This window comes from Mangifera indica, chromosome 3 (genome assembly GCF_011075055.1).
Source record: "Mangifera indica cultivar Alphonso chromosome 3, CATAS_Mindica_2.1, whole genome shotgun sequence".
NCBI classification, from domain to species: domain Eukaryota; kingdom Viridiplantae; phylum Streptophyta; class Magnoliopsida; order Sapindales; family Anacardiaceae; genus Mangifera; species Mangifera indica.
In genome coordinates this window covers 9,937,347-9,958,892 of record NC_058139.1, presented here as the reverse complement: position 1 = coordinate 9,958,892, position 21,546 = coordinate 9,937,347, and the positions used below count along the sequence as shown (strand labels likewise).

General features: G+C 32.3%; 3 protein-coding genes and 2 long non-coding RNA genes across 5 annotated transcripts; 1 reads left to right on the top strand and 4 right to left on the bottom strand.

The window, feature by feature from the left end:
• Positions 1-4,860: 4,860 nt before the first annotated feature.
• LOC123212500 lies at positions 4,861-10,403 on the bottom strand. Its single transcript, XM_044631660.1, has 7 exons — positions 10,088-10,403; positions 8,737-8,869; positions 6,930-7,015; positions 6,742-6,820; positions 6,506-6,615; positions 5,910-5,974; positions 4,861-5,332 (listed from the first exon to the last, which is right to left on the bottom strand). Exons 1-7 carry the CDS (start codon positions 10,217-10,219, stop codon positions 5,239-5,241), a joined length of 699 nt encoding a protein of 232 aa, XP_044487595.1. The 5' UTR covers positions 10,220-10,403; the 3' UTR covers positions 4,861-5,238.
• Positions 10,404-12,090: 1,687 nt separating this feature from the next.
• Positions 12,091-13,099, top strand: LOC123210305 (glycine cleavage system H protein, mitochondrial-like). Its single transcript, XM_044628577.1, has 4 exons — positions 12,091-12,307; positions 12,393-12,481; positions 12,573-12,743; positions 12,851-13,099. The coding sequence occupies exons 1-4, from the start codon at positions 12,196-12,198 to the stop codon at positions 12,974-12,976; spliced, it is 498 nt and encodes a 165-aa protein (XP_044484512.1). The 5' UTR covers positions 12,091-12,195; the 3' UTR covers positions 12,977-13,099.
• A 43-nt stretch (positions 13,100-13,142) lies between these two features.
• LOC123210303 (beta-amyrin 11-oxidase-like) lies at positions 13,143-15,675 on the bottom strand. The gene is made up of 8 exons (XM_044628576.1): positions 15,391-15,675; positions 14,821-15,301; positions 14,153-14,419; positions 13,981-14,070; positions 13,826-13,904; positions 13,626-13,732; positions 13,427-13,548; positions 13,143-13,332 (listed from the first exon to the last, which is right to left on the bottom strand). The coding sequence occupies exons 1-8, from the start codon at positions 15,627-15,629 to the stop codon at positions 13,239-13,241; spliced, it is 1,479 nt and encodes a 492-aa protein (XP_044484511.1). The 5' UTR covers positions 15,630-15,675; the 3' UTR covers positions 13,143-13,238.
• A 1,733-nt stretch (positions 15,676-17,408) lies between these two features.
• On the bottom strand, positions 17,409-18,557 carry LOC123210632. The gene is made up of 2 exons (XR_006501280.1): positions 17,954-18,557; positions 17,409-17,853 (listed from the first exon to the last, which is right to left on the bottom strand). It is a non-coding gene; the product is annotated as an uncharacterized LOC123210632 (long non-coding RNA).
• A 528-nt stretch (positions 18,558-19,085) lies between these two features.
• On the bottom strand, positions 19,086-20,052 carry LOC123210630. The gene is made up of 2 exons (XR_006501279.1): positions 19,718-20,052; positions 19,086-19,598 (listed from the first exon to the last, which is right to left on the bottom strand). It is a non-coding gene; the product is annotated as an uncharacterized LOC123210630 (long non-coding RNA).
• Between the last annotated feature and the right edge of the window lie 1,494 nt (positions 20,053-21,546).

Below are 21,546 nucleotides of genomic sequence, written 5' to 3'. Positions count from 1 at the left end.
TAATATTACTCTTTTTTTTATGCATAAATGTTATATTAGTCAATGGCAAAGTTGGTGAAGAAAAGAAGAAATTTTGATAATTGAGGAAGTGGACCAAATGGTATTGAGGCGGTTCCATGGCGGGTAGGTGATGATGTTTTCAAGAAGGAAGTAAATTCAATTCGAAAACTATGGCATAAAAATTCAAATTAATATTTTATTTTTTATTATAAATGTATTATACACAATAATATTTAAATCCAAAATAAAATTTAAAAACAAGATTTGAAAAAAAAACCCACTTGAGAATATGAAGTAATGGATTGAAAGATACCTATTACTAATATTAAAACTCAAAGAGAAAATGTTCAGATGATTTTAGAAAATGTCAATTCACTTCAAAATTTCAAATTATTTACGATAAAACTATGTATACATATTTTTGATATGCACATATAGATATGTCAAGATATCGTGAATGTACAATTTGAGTTCAAAAGTTTATTTGTGATAAGGTAAAAACTTGTTCACAATTAATTATTTTTTGAATTTTATTGCCTATACATAGCCTCAAATTAGTCAAAACACATGAAATATTTAAATGGGGTATGCAATAGGAACTAATGGTCAATCATTTAGATTTAAAATTTTGGATTATATTAAAAAATTGAGAGGTCTTTCAGTTTTCAACTACTATCAATCTAATTGGTAAATGTTCAAATCAACTTTGTCACCTTTCTTCCACAAAATTTAATAGAAATTTATATAATTAATGTGACAAGTCAAGGTTTTATTATATGTGGGTGCTCTCCATCTTATGTCTTATAAATTTTGTTGATTTTTTTTTTTTAAATAAAAATATGGTACTATTCTAATTGAGTCTTATTATCTCAATGCCGCAAATATTATTATTATTATAATTACACAATTCTAGTGCCATTATAATTATAATTGCACTGAAATATTAGTGTAAGGATTGCTGGTTGGTGGAGTTCAATTCAACCATCAATTCATATTTTTTGTCAATTAATTTGAATGTACATGGGTAATTTCGTCATTTAAGAACTGAAAGATGGGCCAAGAGACAGCCATAAGTTTGACCTAGACAGGCCCAAATAAACCCTAAACGAAAAAGACAGAGGGTGAGAAAATGACGATCGTACCCTTGGGGGTAATTTTCATGTTGTCATCCATCAATATACCATGTGAGGATTGAAAGAATGAGAGTTTTCTGAATAGTCAAAACGCAGGCATTACTCTTTCTTTGTCGTAATAAGATAATAATAATAATAATAATATCTCTCATTTCTAGAAAAATAAATAAATAAATAAATAAAAGAAAGTGGAGAGAGAACTTTTGTTTCACACTTTGTCAAAAAAACCCCACTTTAATAATTAAAGAATTAAAAAAATAAAAAAAAAATTAAGCATGTCAAGGCGGGAAGATGCCTTACTCTTACATTACAAACTGCAAGTCAAAGAGTTTGTTGGCTTTTAGAAACAAGACGACAAACGCCTTGAAACCACCTAAGCAACCTACGTCTCCAACTCAGCGTTCTGTTTTTTTTTTGCTAATCTTGGTTAATTAATTAATATTTTACTAATAATATTATATTTAAATTATATATAAAATTAATAAGAATGAAAAAACAAATTTAAATATATTTGAAAAGGATTCGAAAAAAAAGAAAAAAAGTTACAAATTTCTACACAATTGGACCCACACATGGTATTTTAAATACCACAAGACGATAAAGAGAAGAGAACCTCCTTGATTCAAATCCGGAAAATAAATAAATAAATATACTTTTAAATTTATTTAGTTAAATTACCTGTCTGTCTGTCAGTCAGTCAATCTTTTCAGAATATAAAATTCTGTTATTTGTAAGAAAAAATTTTGAAAAATGTTGGGAGAAGTGGGGCCAAAACAAATCAGACGGTCAACATATGTGGGCTCCACTTGAGTGATCGGACCGTTGATTTTGATTTTTATATCACTTTTGTCGGATTCCCTTTTAAGGAAATCTAAGAGTCTAAGAAGAAGAAGAAGAAGAAGAAGAAGAAGAAGAAGAGAGTAATTTCATGGCTTTTTTCAACCAAGGGATTAATGAAAATAACAAAAAAGTGTTATTATAGTCAAATAATTTAATTATTTCAACAAAAGTCTTGAAATCATTTAGCTATAATTGCTATATTTTTATTTACAATCTCAAATCTAAAATTGAATTGATTATTGTAAGAAAATTAGGGGTAGGTTACAAAATTTTCAAAAGTTTTATTTTTCATAAATTTAACATATATTTTAAATTTTAAATTTTAAATTGAAACCGCTAAACTTTTATTTTATTTTAAGTGTTAGTGTAAGATTTTGAATTATGAAATTTAGAGGCAAAACATACAAGTTAAGGATTTTTCAAAAGCTTAGCCTTTGTGCTTAAATTCATGTTATATAAGATTTTAAACTATAATGAGATTTATGGAAAATTCGCCAGCATTTATGTGGGTGTTTATGCATAATATAAAAAAAAACTAAAGATTTTTCAGGAGTTTAGCATTTCCACTAAACTTTATACATACTAGAATGATAAACTTTGGATTGAGGGGCTAATTGTAAGAATTTAAAGCTATTAGGGGTTTATTACTAAGATTTTAAGGGGTAAACACAGGATTTAGAAATTTGAGGGTGTATTTATTTGTAAGATAATAGCGTGAAATCTTAAAAGTTTTAGGTTTCGGTGGCTATTTATAAAATTTTTTAAGTTAAGGAGTTTTATCAAATTTTAGTGGTAAACTAAGTTCTTTAAAGTTAAGGGGTGCCATGAAAATTTCATATGATTTTACATTTTTTTAATTTTAAAATGAATCATATAACCATTGTAAGATCGATCAAAATATTAGATAATAGTGTATTAATTGGATACAAATGATAATAGACAATGGTTAAAGATAACACTATGACTTATGTATAAAAAAAAGGGTTAAAATCTATCTAACCAGACATACGATAAATTGATAGACTGTTAAGTGAGTATTTGCATATTCACCTTACCATATTATCATAAAATTTGAATTTGTTATAGTTAACTTGTGCAAGACACATTCTTACACAATGATATATTATATTTCTCTATGTCGTATACATATTGAGAATTTAAACAATTTAAAATATAGTAAATTGATGTAATAAAGCTTTAATTGTAAACATTATCTCTGAATGCTAACCTTAACTTAAATCGTAAACTCTAAACTTTAAAAATTAATGTTAAACCTAAATCATAAACTTTAACATTAAATTTTATTCTATAGACCTTAACATGAAACCTTAGCCGTAAATTGTAACTAAAAACGCAAATCCTAAACTCAATCCTTACCTTATACCACAAACGCTAACCCTTAACTTTAACAATAAACCTTAATTTGGGGGGCAGGGGGCTTTGAGATTGATGTGGTGACAATGTTTTGGTGGAAAATGAAAGGGTAAAAAGGGATAGTTACACAAAGCCAAGTCATGACGTTTCAATAGTAAGAGTGAGGGTGTCACAACGAAGGAAGAAAAAATGAGTGGCAAAGGTGACAATGGAAATGAGATAGAAGAGTTATGGAGTTAAGCACTTTGGTTGGGTTTTGTTTTTTGCGACAATAGTGGTTGTTGTTTTAGGTTTTTTGTTGTCCGTTGTTGGGGCTACTTGATTGAGCAAAAGAGTTATCACATTCATGTTAATGATGCTGATAGAATTGTGGAAGGATAAGGAGCATAAAATTGTTATCTTTTACTTAGTAACGTTATGTATATAAATAATATGTATAATTTTATACATAAATAATAATATATTATTATGTGATTGAATAATTTTAAATTAAATATAAAATAATATCTAATCAAATAACGATAGATTATTTTTTATGCACAAAATTATACACATTATTTATGTATATAATTTTATTAATTTTTTAAACTCTCATATTGATGATGACATTGATGAAAGTCGGGACTCAATTTTTTCACCAGGAAAATCCCACCTAAGCTTGGAAACTAAAAGTGGTTCAAAACATGGACTGAAAAATTCGATTTATATATAGAGATATAATCATTAATTTACAATCTAATGGTTATAAAAGTTTAGTCCTTAGGAAGTTGGTTTATAATGTACAAACTCTTGGAATGTGCTTATTCTGATCAAGCACCCTTTAATTTATGGAGAAAAGGAGCTTGATAAGATTTATTGTAACTCAAAAATTTGTCTCAGCTACGTGGAATTTTTCTCTTTGAAATTACATAATAGCCGTTGCATCCCACTTGACCCAGAAAAAAAAAAAAAGTTATTTAAAAAAACAATTAATATTACTTTTCTGGGTATTTGAGTTTAAAATTTGATTTTTCATTTTGGCCTTGTCCCTCTCTGCCGTATTAAATTATGATAGCTACACGTTTGAAAGAAGAAGACTGAGTCATAAAAATATCTATCAAGAGTAAGACAAACTCTCCAAGTCCAAAGCTTGTCACATCTCAAACCATTCTTAGAACCTCATACAAAGACTATGAAAAATAAATAATGGTGAGGCTAAGAGAGATTGAATCAAAATGTGGGATTTCCAGGATGTGTGGGATCCAGAATCTTTCTTTAGATTTTTTTTTTCCAAAATCCAGAATCTTTTGATATCAAATATACAATTTTCTTGGTTTTCTTTTGGAGTCATGATTGAAAACAGATATAAAGATCTGGGCATTTCATATCTGAGCCGTGGCATCGCATTCTATAGAGCACATTCCAATTCCAGTAAATTGATGCTCCCCTGGTAATCCCTGCCTGGTTGCCACAGTCCTCCACCGGGACCAGGGACGAGAAGTCTTGGATGAAATTATAATTCTGACAAATATACTTGGCCTTTGACACAAGTTAACATTATCATTAACCATAATTCTGCTACAACAGAGGGCCCATGCTCTCTTGTGGGAACATTCAATGGCCACTGACGAGCTTCGGAAATGCTATCCAATGGTTGAAAGCAGGGAAAATGTTACAGGGTTAACACATTGTACGACCTGAGCATTTCGGTTTATGCCAGAGAGAGCAGGCTAGAAATACAAAGATTAAAATAATAACAACAAAATACTCCATAGAATTTACAGTTTAATTAGTTAATGACAGCAGGCTAGAGCATGTGCTAATTACTTGGCTCAAGTTGAACTTCTAGGCAGTTGTGCATACACTGTTATATAGTTTCTATGATTGTGATCAAAACTGGTGTTTTACATGCTCAAAATTGACCTGCTCGAATGTCCCTATCGAGTCGATCAGCATTAAGGGTCCCAGGAAGCTCTCTGAAATCATCATTAAAGATAGAATATGCACTGCATGGATTAAGAACATAACATAAGGTTCTCCTGGAATATTCAGAGAGATCAAGGTACTCATTTCAATTCAAGGAAAAAAAATTGCAGACATTAAAAACAGGAATATAAGTTTCTCCTGGGAAATTCACAGTGATCTATGTCATTCAACAAGGTATTCACAGTGATCTATGCATAACTATTTTAATAAGCAACCACTTCAAAAACATAGGAAAAAAATCAAAGAAGAAAAATTATGAGAATATGGTCAGGAATTTCCTCCAACTTCTAATTTGCTATCAACTGTGACAAATGCAGTTGGCTGTTTGATAAACCGTACTTTAGAAGTGCTATGAGTTTTAAATGCAGTGAACATGCATTTGGAAAAAAATATTTGTTTAATGCTAAATAAACATACAAAAAAGAAAAAAGAACTAGCACAATGTCTAAATAAGCATAGTTCAAATACTGTAAGACCAAACCTGAATAAGTTCTATAATCCATTAATTTTTTTCTCACATGATTTTGTAACAACATTAAAACTTTAAGAACAATTCCTCTAATCAACAGTATACCAATTTCCTCATTAGGTTTATACCTGAGATCTCCTGGTTGCCGCTGTCCAAGATTCATGAAAATGATAGCAAAGGCTGTCCCAAGTATCTGAAGAAAAAACCAGAATCAAGGAATTGCAATACCAAATCATAGTCCAACAAATGATCCAGGGAAATGAGAAGACACATAGTGCAGAAAACAATGATCATATTAAAGATCATCCTGTCAAATAACCTACAGGCATGAAAATCTAATAATATGATTTTCCTCTGATCTTTTCAACACAAATTAATCAGCAATAACAAAGATCCTTTTCTCTTAAGTACAGAAGACAAGAAGATTAAAAAACCACAATCCAGATCAGTTCAAACTAAGCTATGTTTAACTAGATAACCATAAGAAAGATAAAAAACAAGATTTTTTAACACAAAAGAAAAATGCTTAATCGTTTCCTTTCTCTTATATACTTTGATTGTAAATTTAGTCAGTTCTAACTCTTCCTAGGCCAAGCAATAAGTAGACAGACAATTCAGAAAATTGGACAACAGTGAACCAAAAAAATGTACTGACTTTGATATACTAAAAACATCTTAAAGCAAAGTAATTATTTGCAATCATAATTAAAAAGAAAACACTTACGTATAAAGGTCCAAGATCCCATCGATGTGCAATAGGTGCAAAAGTAAACCATAGAATGATAATAGCCCACACCTTCAGACTGAGTGAGAAAATTGCCATCAGAAGCATATCTATCAAAGAAACATAAAAGGGAAATGCATTAATCAGATTGCTGTTTAAAAAAAAAAAAAAAAGTACAAGTATCTGGAATAATCATCAGATAGTTTTTTAAAATATAACTTCAAATGGATGCTTACCAGGAAGCTTTATCTTATTATTTAGGAAAAAGTAAAGCCTCTTCTTCCACCGGCTTGTTGATTGTGGGAGTTGAAACTTCTGGACGTTCAAAAATTGAGGAAAAAGGTTTTAAAAAACACTCAAATAAGAGATGTTTGAACATTAAAGAGGCATTCAAGTTCATGGCATTACTAACTAATTCTATTACCAGATCTAAATCATCATCATCGATATAAGTATCATCTCGAAGATGTTTAGCAGGTGCCTTTGGTTTGACAGCAGCAATCACACAGTCTTGGACATGTGGGTAAAAAAGTAAAATAAATTAATGGGCAAATACCAACAGACACAAACAAAGATTTTCTCAGAATCTAAACCAATCAACTATAGAAACTGAATATGCTTACAATAACTATGACATGGATCTTCTCCGCAATATAAGTTGGCATTTGGTTGTGGTTCATACTATATTGATATATAGGACTCCAAGTTAAACAAAAAAATTTGATTGTTTGATATACCAATTATATTTCCTTAATTTATTTTGATTTCCACAAGGTAAATTTCAGTAGCAAGACAATAAAGTTTCTTCCCTGATTTCAATGGCAAATTTTATTGACCTGATCCTTACCCTACTTCAAACTAAAACACCCCTACCCTTTTAAAAATATCGCCAACCTTCCCTACTATTCTAAAATCTCTATTTGATTTAACAATTAACCAAAAAAATATTTTTTGGAACTCCCATAAAGTTGATAAAAAATTTACTAGGACCTCTCCAATGGTTAGGAAATTTTACAGATATTCTTTATCTGCAGGAGGTAAATGTATACCTTATACTTACCCAAAAAAGAAAAATGTATAGCTTATAAACATAAGGAGTTTGTTTATAATCATGGCAACGATTAAGGAGATAAAAAAAGTTTACACATTAATTCACAATAAATTTGCTGAACAGTTTATAGATCTTCTGAAACAGAAATATCAATATTGCTTTCTACAAAAAGAATATTAACAAGCATAAAAAAAATATCCTAAAGTATAAAAACTCCACTCAGTATAGAATATTACAGGAAGATATGCATGTAGTATCTTTATAAAATCCAAATGAGCAACTCAAACTGGGAGAACTCTATTTATCAACATTTTATTTTCTGGGCAGTATTTGGTCTTTTACAACTTGTTGCCTTATATTCTATCGTTAAAAAGATATCAGGAAATTCCCATTGAAAGCTTTCGTAGTTGAACGGGGTAAAGAAAATGAAAAATTTGCAAAATGTTGGTGGCAATACTTTAGCTTTTGAGAAAAAATAAGAAGCAATTTAAGACTTCAGGAAAGCAACATTGACAAGCCTCTTTAAGTTTGACAATGGAAATTCAATAGCCAGAATATGGGCCTAAGAAAAGGAGTAAAAAGAGGGCTCATTCTTGTGGTTAAAGAAAACTTGAGAATGATAGCTGGGGGCATTATTAATAACCTAGAGAATTAAAAAGCTTGGATTTTCGAAGAGTAACAATGTAGGGACATTTTGTTGAACATTTCCTATTATTTTTTATAGGGCTAGGGTTGATGGGTCAAAGGAACTGTGCTTTCTAAGAAAATGTAATCAAACTATGCTTTAGCAGAAAAAAATACATAAAAAAAATCATCCTTTGGTAATTTCAAGGATATCCAAATCAAAGTGAAAAACCTATCAGCCTCTCTTAGAAATGAGGTTGGCTTCTGGTTCTGTACAGTCAATGGGAATATAACCCAACCTTTTCAGTATACCTAAAGGTTAGCAATATAACTTGACCCATATTAAAGAATATGAAAGACAACCATACACAATGAACTTAATTTGTTCTGAGTTTCATAATACAATGAAATGATCAATAAAGAAAATTATTTAACTCTATTAGTGCTAGACTATTTTGCTCAATATTAAAAGTCTAGAAGAGGGAGCTTTACACATGAAAAATTTCAACAAGTGTAACATATCATATCAAGAGCTAATTGAAGATGGAATAAATACCATCATTACTGAGTTTGACATACACGTCATCCTCATCTTCATTGTCAACCAAAACGTTCCCTCGCAAAATAAGCCTCAAATTCTCTATTGGTAAATGTTTACTTCTGGCAATCAAAGTCCTCAAATCATGCACCTAAATATGTAGAAACAATACAAGCACACACAAGAATTAGTAGACAATAGCATCGGCAAATTCTAACCACCAAAATCTTCTCCTTTTGTAACAATATAGAATGTTGCGATCATTTTCAACACCATCCAACTCCTGAAATATCTCAAATTATTTTTAATAGCAAAATCAGAAATGATAGAAAGATTGTTCTGCCAATATATCTTCGGTATAGCCAGACATTTTCCAGAACATATGAACCAGTCCAAACCCTGTAACGTAAATGCATTGATAAATAATATACGGCGGTAAGTGATTTTTATGAGGGTGCAGAAAAACAGAGAAGAGTCTACCTCAATAAAGAATATGATCTATTTATTTAAATGTTAAAACTCATTTTTCACTTCAAAATGCACTCATACAAGCCAGAAAATTTTCACATATAATTTTTGTGCAATCTCCCAATTATAGACCATGTTCAATCATAAGCAAGATTGAACTGGTTGAGTCCCAGACAGGCTGGTAAGGGATAACCACTTCTCTGACCATCTGAGAATGGTTATAAACCAGAATATCAAACAGGGTTCATCATCCCTGCCACTCCTGGACAAAACCATTCCTTCCAAATGATGGAGACCATACATATACAGCTGGGTTAAAATTCAAAGAAAAACTATCTAGAGTTCATTAGTATCAACTCTATATAAACCAGCAGACATTTTTATTAGTGTCTTCAACCTAATTACTTACGAATAACTCACTTCAGGAAAGATGCCAAAAATTAATCTTTTCATAGCCCACACCCACAAATTTTTACCCTTGTTCAAAAGTTCAAAACTTGAAAGCAGGAGCTACCAACTGTAGAAAGCCCAAGGAACTTATTTTGCTAAGCAAATAATCTAGCAAAAAAGAGAACCAATTAGGTCTGCTTATTTAACCTCTGATAAATATCATATGAAGTACATCAAACAATACCAAATGGATATTTTCAGCAATAAAAAAAAAAAAAATCCAATTTCCACATTCAAAAACTTTCTAGGAAATTTATTTTTGCATAACTGATTTCCATTAGAACAAATGGAGACATCTAAAAAACCACATATATCTATTAATTAATTTAATATAGTTCCACTAAAGATATATTAATAATAATCATGAAAGCGATCTGGATATTTCAATTATGTTAAAGGAACGATAAGTTTACCAGAAATTAGAAAAATAAGAAGAAGAAAGGAAACATACTTTGATTGAAGAGGCAACGAGAAGGCGAGAAGGACGAGCAGGGCCGACGGTTTTGACGGTGATCTCCACATTATTATCGTCATCTCTTCGTTTATTGTTATCGTGACTGGTCTCCTCTATAATCTCTCCCATGACAATTGATCGAATTCCTCGCTCACAAACAATTAGATCAACTGCAAGAAAGCTGAAATAATTGGTAGATTGAGTCAAAGAGGGCAAACTTAGTGACCTTAGAGGGGTTTCCGAACATTAACCACCATGTTTGCCGCATGAAGAGAAAGTATAATATCAACAAGCCCCCCTTGCACCGTAAAATTTTATTAGCTCCCCGTATGGTAAAATAAGAAAAAACGCACATTGCTTGTTGTGAAAAATTTTCATTATTATTTAAAATTATATAATAATAATTTTATTTTTAATTAAAAATTATTTAATTATATAACAATATATTATTATTTATATATAAATAAATTTAGCAAATCACAGATGGTATAATTTTAGAAACTTTCATCCTGAACCTTTGTTTCGTAATCTTATTGCCTATGAACAGTGCCACCAATATGATAGGATGGCAAGCAGTTATGTGATGCTAATGAAAAGTCTCATAAACCGCCCTAAGGATGTGGATGTACTGATTGATTGTGGAATTATTGATAATTCACTGGGAAGTAGTGAAGAAAGATGTTTGTATTCTGTTCAATAGTCTTCACAATTTCAAAGCAGCAATGAATGGTCGTCAGTTTTATTACACAAAACTTTGTAAAGACTTGAATGCATACAGTAGAACGAGATGGAATCAGTGGAAGGCAAAATGGTACAGGTCGAAACAAATCTTGAAGCGGGATTATTTGAGTAACCCATGGACAACCCTTTCTGTTATTGCTGCTGTTTTACTACTTGGTCTCTCTGTTATCCAAGCTGTTTGTTCTATCTTGGCTCTCCAGTAGACCTGTAATTGATTCTCTTATGCACACATGAGAATCGCTTGAATGAGTGCAATTGTGAGAATTTTTTTGTTCATAGCAGCTCTGTATTACTTTCATATGTTATCTATAGAACAAAGAGTGTTTTGTAATATCACTTTTTTGTATTTCACTGGGTGATTCAAACTGACATTGATGCAAAAAGTGTTTTGTGCATTCAGTTATTTATATTTGGCTCAGTGTTTTACCAGTTACATTTGTGCAAGAGTGTCTTGTTTATTCAGTTATTTGTATTACACTCAGTGTTCTGCAAGCTACATGTCTGAAAGAGCACTACCACCATTATTACCACCAATGTTGCACAGGGGAAGATATCAGGAATTGAACAACAATGGATTAGCCGATCACTTGATTTCAATTTAGAAGAGATTAAGGGGAATAATTTCAGTTGACCTTGCTGTAAAGCAGTTCATTTGCTTGATTTAATTAAACTATACAAGGTTTAATTGGATATATGTATCATCTATCAGTAAGCCCACATTGAGAAATCCTATCAACTTCGGAACCCATTTCAACTCTGCAGGCCCAGCGTACAGAAAGCCTGACAATGGTTCATCAATAAAAATCTAATCCAAAATTCAAATTAATGTGTAGATAAATGTGAAATATTAATATCAAGATTTAATAGCAATATTCCCATATTTCATTACTCCGGCTGATAAATTTGTCCTTACTATTTTATATATGAGTTTAGTTAGTTTTAATAGAAATTAATAAATTAATTATTTATTAGAACATAATGATGTTATGAATTATACTAGAATCTCTGTCACAGCCCTCAAACATCGAAATGGTGCAAACCAGTGGAAAAACTTTTACCAATTTCTTAGATTTTAATGGTGAGTTTGTGTCTGATCTTTATTGTTCTTCGTGCTTTTTTTGATATTCTCATATACTAGTACTCACAATTATCCAGTTTTAATCACAGGTTAAAGAAGTACTTACAGATAAACATAAAAGCAAAGAGTAAAAAGAGTAGAGGAGGATTAAGTAGGATGAGGCATTCGTTACCCACCATTCATACAAAAGATAAAACAAGCCACAAAAACCTTGTTTTATCTCATACATTTTCCCTTTTTTCTTGGAGAGTTTGAGCTCCATATTTTTCAGCTCAAGATACTAAACATGGCGCTCAGAATGTGGGCTTCTTCCACAGCTAATGCACTCCGACTCTCTTCATCGTCCAAAACTTCCCTTTCTCCAGTTGCCTTTTCCCTCTTCAGATGCTTCTCTTCCGGTACTTCAATTTTCTTGCTTTGTTTTTTTTCTATATGTTCTCAGAATGTTGTTGACATGGGTTGATTTGATCTGTCTTATTGTAGTTTTGGATGGGTTGAAGTACGCGTCTTCACATGAGTGGGTGAAGCATGAAGGCTCAGTGGCCACCATTGGCATCACTGATCATGCTCAGGTTTTTTTCCATTCTGGTTCGTCTGTGGGGACATTCAATTTTGTAAATATAAGAAGTTGAATGTTTTTGTTTTTGGTTTGTCTGATTAAAGGATCATCTTGGGGAAGTAGTGTTTGTGGATCTGCCAGAACACGGGGTCGCAGTCCGCCAAGGCGGCAGCTTTGGGGCTGTGGAAAGTGTAAAAGCAACCAGTGATATTAACTCTCCAATCTCTGGTGAGATTGTTGAGGTTAACTCAAAGCTTTCCGAATCTCCTGGCTTGGTAATTCTCCCATTCGATTTCTTTTTTTTTCATTATCCTTTTCAACATAATGTAGGACCATATTTTGAGTTGATTTGTGGCTAACTTCGATGGTTTGAAAAATGAAGATAAATTCAAGCCCATATGAAGAAGGGTGGATGATAAAGGTGAAGCCTAGCAGTCCATCAGAATTGGATTCCTTGATGGGTCCAAAGGAATACACAAAATTCTGTGAGGAAGAAAATGCCCACTAGGATTATTAAGATGTATTCGACTTCCAAACATTTTCCTTTTCTTTGTTTCAAATTACGACCTGTTTCTGTTGTAATTTTCATCTTCATGTAACTAAATTAAATCAAGACTCTTTTCTTGCCTTATGATCATTACTAATTTAGCTTAATTTGTTTTTCCTCCAATTAATTATGATTTATTAACTCAATTTCATGTATAGCTTTATTCTCAAACTTAATACAAGTAACTGCCCATATTACTTGGCTACATGAGCGAAGTGGAAGTTTATCTGAGCTTAATTACTTTTGCAATACAATTATCTGAGGGCTTTGGTATCGGTAAGTACACGATTCGGCAACCTGGATTCAGTCGTTCAAGCCTGCAAATTAACAAAAAACAAAACAGACAAAATTGAGAGATAATTAGATACTTCTAATTCTGTCCTGCTTATGATAAAAGCAATGTGAGCTCACTTGTAGTTGAGGAGAAAACAATGAAGGAAAATGGAGATTTCAAGCTTGGCTAGATCAGCTCCAGGGCAAATCCTGGGTCCACCTCCAAAGGGAATAAAAGCTCCTGGTTTAGCTACATGTTTCTGTAACCAAGCCAAGAAAGTTAAGAACATTGAGATGGTTTTTGTGTGCTGAATAAAGTTGGTGTCCACCCACTTACCTCCCATCTTGAAGGATCATATTGGTTTGGGTCACGGTAATTTACAGGATCCATGTGAACACCTCTGTTCCAAACCAGTACTTTCCAGCCTTTTGGTATTGTATAGCCTGCAAATCAATAGTTTTCCTTTACTCTTAGGCAAAGTGGAATTTAGAAGAGCAGAGGGTTAGAGAGGAAATTTTGTGCTTTCAGTAACTAACCTTTGATGGTAACATCAATTCTTGCCTCGCGAAAATTTGAAAAGGAAAGATTGGTTCTTCGTAATGTTTCATCTATGACCTATGTCATTAAAAAAACCTAAGAAAAATATGGTGCTTGTGACAAATCATGATTACACAGAGCAAGTTAGCAATACCTTAGCAAGATATTCCATTTGTTTAATTTCGAATAGAGTCAATCCTTTGTGTGTTGAGGGTCTTCTCTTCATAATCTCCTCTTGCTCTTCCTGCCAAGTTGAATTCGGCTTTGCAAATTAAAACAATTATTGATACTTCAAACCAAAATTTGCTGAGAAGACAATCCCAAACCTTGGCTTTCTGCAGCATTTCAGGATGCAGATGCAGGTAGAGTATCGTCCACATTGCAGCATGCGAGGTGCTTTCATGACCGGCTAATAAGAACATGAGGAGTAAGTCTTTGATATCTTCATCCTCCAACTTTGTACCATTCTCATCTTCCACTTCCATCATCAAATCAATCATCCCTTTCTTTGCCTTCTGCCTATCATCACTCTTCCTCATTGCTCTTCTTTCATCTAGTTCAGTTTGAAGGATCTTCAACAACTTTTTTCGAGCCTGGTCAGAAAGAAGCAAGAGATTAAGCTCGTAGATGTTGTTTTCTTCAACATTACATTGAAAATGACAATGAAAACCTGTTAACGGCAACGGTGAAAGGTTGATATATTCCAAAATAAGATCTACCAACCACCAATTACTGATAGAAATGGTATGGTCAAAAACATCAATGTTGAAAAAGTCTACTGTTAAAAGCAAGAAAAGGGATTTGTCTCTTTGAGAGTGACTTGCAAGAAACAATTTACTTCTAGCAAGAAAGCACATTGTCATTCGGCACAAAATAAAAAAGTCTTATAGAAAACGATAATTTCATTCCAAGAATTGGATAGCATATTTTGCAGAAACTTGATTATTTCTTGTGATGGAATTATCTATGAATCGCTATGACCAAACTACTGTACCTTGAGTGCTCTATGAAATGCGAAACCAGGGATGTTAATGGCCGAAGACTTCAATCCATAAATTAAATCAGTGTAATATTTCTCCACAGATTCTAGAATTGAATCACTGTCGGATCCAAGGAAGATGTGATTGATGACTTTGAAAGCAATCTTCCTGATCTCAGTCAAGAACTCGATTGGCTTGTCTCTTCTCGCCCATTCATCCAATGAAGTAATCACAATGTCCTGGATATACTCAATGTACATGGCCAAAGCCTCATGGCCAGTGATTGAACTTGTTGTCAGCTTGCGAAGACGCCTGTGTTCTGCAACTGAAATGCTATGGAAAGATTTTTTTCCTGTCAAGTGCTTGGTGGAAGCAGGATAACCAAGCGCAAATTGCTCAGTGTCCATCAACACTCTTCTGCACGTTTCTGGGGTGCAAATTATAACACTTGGGCTGCCAAATAAATGGCTCTTGTAAATACCTGTTCGGCCATATCTGCATCCCCAGAAGATCAAACTTGTCAAATCAATAAAACTATCAGTTTACTGTGCAGGCATGATAGGGAGAGAAAGAAAGAATTAAACCTGTGAACTAAGTTGAAGATAAAGCTATCAGGATTAGTGGATTTGAATGCGCGGAGGAAAGAAAACATGTTGCCGATCAAAGGCCAGCCCATATCACCTGGAGGGAGAGAGCGTCGCTTCTCAGGACTTAACATGAAACTAACATAATACCACTCGTTTAATTTGATGAGAAATCCAAACAAGACAACGTAAGTGCCAAGAAAAATGGCAAGAATCAGCCACAAGAAATCTAACTCCATTAATAGTGTTTGTTTACGTATGTATGTATATAATTGCCCTATCAAGTTTATATAAGGCTCAGAGTCTTTCTATAATACAAGTATTAACAGCTGGAGAGCTGCCTGATTCAAAGTGTTAGGTGCCAGTCTTCCTCCTTTGCTTGTAGTTTATCTTCTAAGAATATGTCATCAGGCGGTGATGACAAAGTTTTGAAGTCTTTGACATGAAAATGCTTGGTTTTATCTTTGTCGACGTAAACTGACAATGCCCACATATTAAAAATTACACACGTCCACATGGAAAGGGACTGCATATATGCTGTTTCCTATTAATTTTTGGAGCACTGATTAAGCCATTGACATGTTATATAACAATTCAGCATAAGATAAGCAAGAATTATTTTTCAATTGAAGTTCTTAAACTATATGTAGTGCACAATTTATGATCATTAAATTATAATTATATGAATAACCAATTATGTGATAATTAATTCTTAGAGAAATTAAATTAATTGTCTTAAACATTAGGATTCTAAATGATATTACCCTTTTTTTTTTAGATAAAGCAAAAATGTTCTATTAACATGAAATGACTAAAATGTTCTCACATATAAATAAAACCAAATCAAATCCTCATCTATTTTTCCTCCAAAATCATTGTTTCAAAATTTGAGGAAAACCCGAGGCTTTCATGGGGCTCCCAATGACTGCTTACAATTTTGGTTTTTCTCTAGTATTTTTATAGTTTTTTGGTGATGAAAATAACAAAGAATTTAATATCTCTAATTCTTACTTGTTTGGTGCAATTTATGATCAGTAGATTTTAAATAATTATAATTTAATTGTAAATGTTTGACAAATGATTTAAAAACCTAATCCAAGTCTTCCCAACTTTTCTTTAAAACTTAATTGATTTAGCTGTAATATTCATGCAGCAAGCAACTAGGAAGACTAAAAATAAGCCGCATATGTTGAAATTTATAGGCTAAAGGACTATTTCCCACCCAAGGTATGCTGTTTTCTCAAGTTTCCCTCTGTTAATTTTGAAAATCTCATTTACCCACCCGTAATCGGTTAAAATTAATAGTTTTAAAGGTAAAATCGTCATTTTATATGTATTATTAAAAATAAACTTAAATTTGATTTTATTTTCCCCCTTAAACCCTAAAAACTAACAATTTTCCTCAACCAAAGTTTTAAAAAACAACATTTTCCCTCTAGGGTTTTTAATTTTTCAGAGTTAGTTTTTCGTCGCCGTTTCTTCCTCTCCTACGACCTCCAAGTGACGCCTCTTCCTCTCCGACGCAACCTCTTTCTGAAGGTTGTCCTAAGTATGGTCGTCGACTAAGACGAGGTCTTTGTCTCAACAAAGACGACTCGTCTTCGTTGACGACCGTGCCCAGGATAATCGCCAGAAAGAGGCCTTATCGCAGAGGAAAGGCGTTGCCTGGAGGTCGCCGAAGAGGTAGAAACGGAGGCAAAAAACTAACTCTGAAAAATTAAAAATCCTAAAGAGAAAAATGTTGTTTTTTAAAATTTGGGTTGGGGAAAAATTGTTAGTTTTAAAATTTTAGGGGGGAAAATGAGATAAAATTTTTAGGGGTTAGGATTCCATTAATTTTAACAGCCCATGGTGGGTAAATAGGATATTCAAAGTTAACGAGGAAAAACTTGAGAAAATCGAATACTTTGGGTGGGACATAGTACTTTGGCCAAATTTATATTATTTTGTTACCCCTTTCATTCCATCAATTCTAGCATGCATATCCGATAAAAACAAAAAAAAAAAGAGAGAGAGAGAGAAGATGAATCAGTCACAAGCTGACACAAAATTTCAACTTTACGGTATAATCTGTGTGTCTCTTCCGATTTCTATATTAGAAACCTTGACAGCATTATTTTATACAAGCTGAAGCTCAGAGGCACATTGAACCTCAGCTATACTTTACAAGAACTCCTCCATCAAATTATAACTCTCACAAACCCATATGGTTTCAGTTATACAGTGCATTGGAACAAAGGTGACATCAGGTGGTTGAATATAGGAAATTGAGATATAATAAGAGCTATATTTTTCATCTCCATCACCATTTCCCACTAGAATGGAATCATCTCTGTCAAAATTCTCAGGAACGTTGTCCAAATTAAGCAGCTTTCGAGGTAGAGAACAAGAGATTTTCATAAGTGATTCTCGGGCCAGCTCCTCAGACACTGCTATAGCATCCATTACCATCTCAAATTTCTCCTGCAGTTCCCAAATTCCATGTCAAGAAAAGATTTATAAGAAGAGGGCTCTAATTTCCGCCCAGTTCCTAAATTTATCATACTTGAATAATGTGTTAAACCTTAATCGACTGTTTGGTTGCCAGGTAGAGGAGCTGAAAGCTGACTCTGCTACACCGGTAATGCTGAGAAATTTAGTTAGCTCTGGAACCAAACAGAGGCAATGCACAACCACAAACAGAAGAATTAGAGAGAAATGGTGAATTTGGGTGCTAAAGTTTGTGTAGTTATGAAGGGTTGTGGAAGTTGTTCTAAGATAACAACTTCACAACACACAGAAGTTGTTCTTATCGTCTCTAGCCTTTTCTTGAAACTCAACAGAAAACCAACAAACAGCTAATGTCTATATTAAGGATGATAAGGCTGGCACCAGTTGGAATCTTAAAATAAAATAACAAATTCTCATAATTGGACTAAATTTTGTTTTGACAAGGTAAAAGTCATTGTTATTAGTTTCATTCCGTCAAAGGTGCACAAAACGCTGATGGAATAACTTGATAATAGCTCTTTAAAATGGAAGTCTACATCTGTACAACCTCAAGCACGATGCATAACTGCACTTCTAAAACAAGCATTAAACCAAAAAATTCAAGTCATCTTCTTCTTTCAAGCTTAAGTTTACGACTCGGCTAAGTTATCAGTGAGTATTACAATGGTATGAACCATCCAAAATCACATCGAACCTCGAATATGTAATAGAGAAATCTTGGATGCTAAACTAACAGATAAGACGTTAGCCCAATACGATTAAATATAGTTCATATATTATCAACAATTTAATCCCACATCAAGCCAGATCAGTTTTATAAGTTGATCAAAGGGAAACAGCCAGTAATTCTGAGTTTGTGATGATGTCTAGAACCTACTTGTTTCTAATACAATCAACACGCAATTTGATTTTACTTGCTATGATCACGTCTAAATGGATGCAGAGGTAAGCACATGCCCTGCAATATACCCAGCAAACAGGAAAGAAAAAGAAACTTAGCAGTATCATAGTATTGGACTATCAAACAATTGTTATGGGCAGCAAACTTTTCATGTCTTATATTTCACCTTGAACCCTCTCTCAATTCAACCTACCGTTGAAAATCTTAAATTTGATTCAGATTCAAACTTAACACCCATTTTTGAGTATGCAGCAAAGAATTCACCATTCATCTGTAATTCTACAGAAATAAGAACAGGCAGAAGAAAATAGAAACAGAGATCAAATTTATTCACAATTTCTTCAACTAAAATCACACTGGAATACGTACACATATGAAACTGGACTACATCTTTCTGGATTTTTTACTAAAACAGAATCACGAAGACACAACAACAACCCAATATCAACACAAAAAATTTTCACACAGTCATCATACGGTAGGAAGCTTTATACATCCCACTTTATATACAAAAGTTCATTTTAAACATAGCTCCTCACAAACAACAAAGTCTCAGTCTTTCGCGATTCAGCTATTGTCAATTTGTCATTTAGCATCAGGTGATTGAGCAAACGAAATTGAGATCAAGTCCGACCTGTACTTTTCAGCTCGATCATCTTTTCCCGCAACACCAGCCCCAGTAGGCCTTTCTAGAACTGGACGAAATATATCCAAATCCATAACCATATCAGGTAAAGTAGAAGAAATCGAGATCAATAACTCACGAGCCAGCTCCTTGGACATCTCCTTATTTGACGCTACGACGCTTCCCATAATCCTTAAAAAAAAAAAAAGAACACTAAAATTTCATCATAAATCAAAGAAAAGCAACACCCCGCATAATGATTCTTAAAGTTTATAAATATATATATGTGTGTGTGTGTGTATTTATGAAACCTGAATAGTCCGTAGCTGAGGAAAGGGTGAAGGGGAGCTTTTTTCCCTTTTTTTTTCCTCAGGAAGCAAACAGGGGAAGGATCTGGAAGTCTTTAAGTTAGATGGTGAATTTATAAAAGTTGTCGGGTGGAATTTGTTTTTCCGTATAGTTAACGAAATGAATTGAGCAAGGGTGATAGAATAGTGACAACGAATGGAAGAGTTGCCGTGATGAGATGATGATCTTTCTAGAAGCCAATTAGAAAACTATAAATAACTGAATTATTGTTGAGTCTGTTTTTGTCGAAGAAATGTCATTGAATTTAGTTTTTATTTAAAAAAATTATAATTGAGACTTTTTTTCCTTTGATTTAGCACTAAAGTTAAACCAAGACAAGTTGATAAAATGAAGTCTTCTGTAATGACTATAACATGTTGAAAGATTTTATGGTATTGTATGTTGCTTGTTCGGGCAAGAGCCTGAGGTTTGTTCTCATTAATATATCCACTCTTGTAACATCTTCCATATTGTTAAAACTTCCAAACAAATTGCTATATTTTAGAGAAAAGAAAAGTAGTTTTATATCTTTAATACAATTTTATATTATAATAATGGTCTTTTGATTAAAAAAAAAAAAGTAAGTTAATTCTATAAAATTAAGATTAATTTGGAAATAAATAGGGTTTGCTTGGAATTTTTATATTTTTAAAATTCTTAACCGGGTGTGGTTAAAACAGGAGTTCAACAAGATAAAAAGGGAGTCAAATAGCATCACTGTTAAATATATTTTACTATATTTTATTATAATTGTACCTTGGTTAAAAATTAAAGTTGGTCATGAACAGAAAAATAGTGGGACTAAAAAAGTTAACCAGCTTAACATTGGCCACTAATTGGGTTGGAAGGCCTAATTTCTCAAGCTAATGTAACAGTGAGGGCCCAACTCAATCTCCTGTCAATTAAGAAATTGGCGTAGTTCATTAAGATAAAGCATATTTTGAATAAGTGGTTTCAGTTAATCACAAAATAAATATTGAACCGAATCGTGTTATATAATTATATAAAAATATAATATTATATATATAAATAATATATATATTTTTATATATAATTAATAATATATTATTATATAGTTAGATAGTTTAAAATTAGAAATTAAATAATATTTAATCATATAATAATTTATTATTAGTTGTATATAAAATTTTGTATATTATTTATATACATAATTTTATTATATATAAAAATATGCGAAGAATGATTTAATATGAATTTAGTAAATCTTCCAATAAAAGAAAAAGTTTATTGTGAAAAAAAAAAAAAACCCATATATAAACAAATTATTAAACAATCGATCCATCAAAGAAGCTGATTATAAACTTCAAATTAGTACAAACATTATTTAACCGTAAAGTAATTAGTGCACTAATCTCACAAATTACAAACGAATTAATTAATAATTATATTTAAGTGACATTAAGAGTGCTAAACTCCTGTAAACCATTTTGGTTTCGCATTTACATGGAATTCAAAGAATTTAGTCTTGGGATCAAACAGTGCCATTCTCTATTAAAATTAAAATTTGGCAGGATTTTCTGTAGTGGTAAGTTAGTCATATTCTTTATCGATTTATAGTTTGAAGTTAATTACTTTTCCATTTTCTATGGATGCATTTTTGCGAAATCAAAAACCGTATGCAAATGGAAACTTCTTTGTGGCAATCTTTATCAATTTCCATGATCGAGTACTTGAAATTAAACAAGGCCGCCCGCCAGTGGATGGTGGAAAAATAAATTATTAATGGGAAGAAATTAATTGTTCCTTAATTACATCTAATTAATTATTTCAT

Coding starts and splice junctions, on each gene's coding strand:
- LOC123212500 (XM_044631660.1), bottom strand. CDS start 10,219: ATGGGAGAGATTATAGAGGAGACCAGTCACGATAACAATAAACGAAGA. Junction 7,016..8,736: donor TGTCAAACTCAGTAATGATG/GTATTTATTCCA, acceptor CACATGTCCAAG/ACTGTGTGATTGCTGCTGTC. Junction 5,333..5,909: donor CGGCAACCAGGAGATCTCAG/GTATAAACCTAA, acceptor TAATCCATGCAG/TGCATATTCTATCTTTAATG.
- LOC123210305 (XM_044628577.1), top strand. CDS start 12,196: ATGGCGCTCAGAATGTGGGCTTCTTCCACAGCTAATGCACTCCGACTC. Junction 12,308..12,392: donor CTTCAGATGCTTCTCTTCCG/GTACTTCAATTT, acceptor GTCTTATTGTAG/TTTTGGATGGGTTGAAGTAC. Junction 12,744..12,850: donor TTTCCGAATCTCCTGGCTTG/GTAATTCTCCCA, acceptor TGAAAAATGAAG/ATAAATTCAAGCCCATATGA.
- LOC123210303 (XM_044628576.1), bottom strand. CDS start 15,629: ATGGAGTTAGATTTCTTGTGGCTGATTCTTGCCATTTTTCTTGGCACT. Junction 13,905..13,980: donor AAATGGAATATCTTGCTAAG/GTATTGCTAACT, acceptor TTAATGACATAG/GTCATAGATGAAACATTACG. Junction 13,333..13,426: donor TGTTTTCTCCTCAACTACAA/GTGAGCTCACAT, acceptor GTTAATTTGCAG/GCTTGAACGACTGAATCCAG.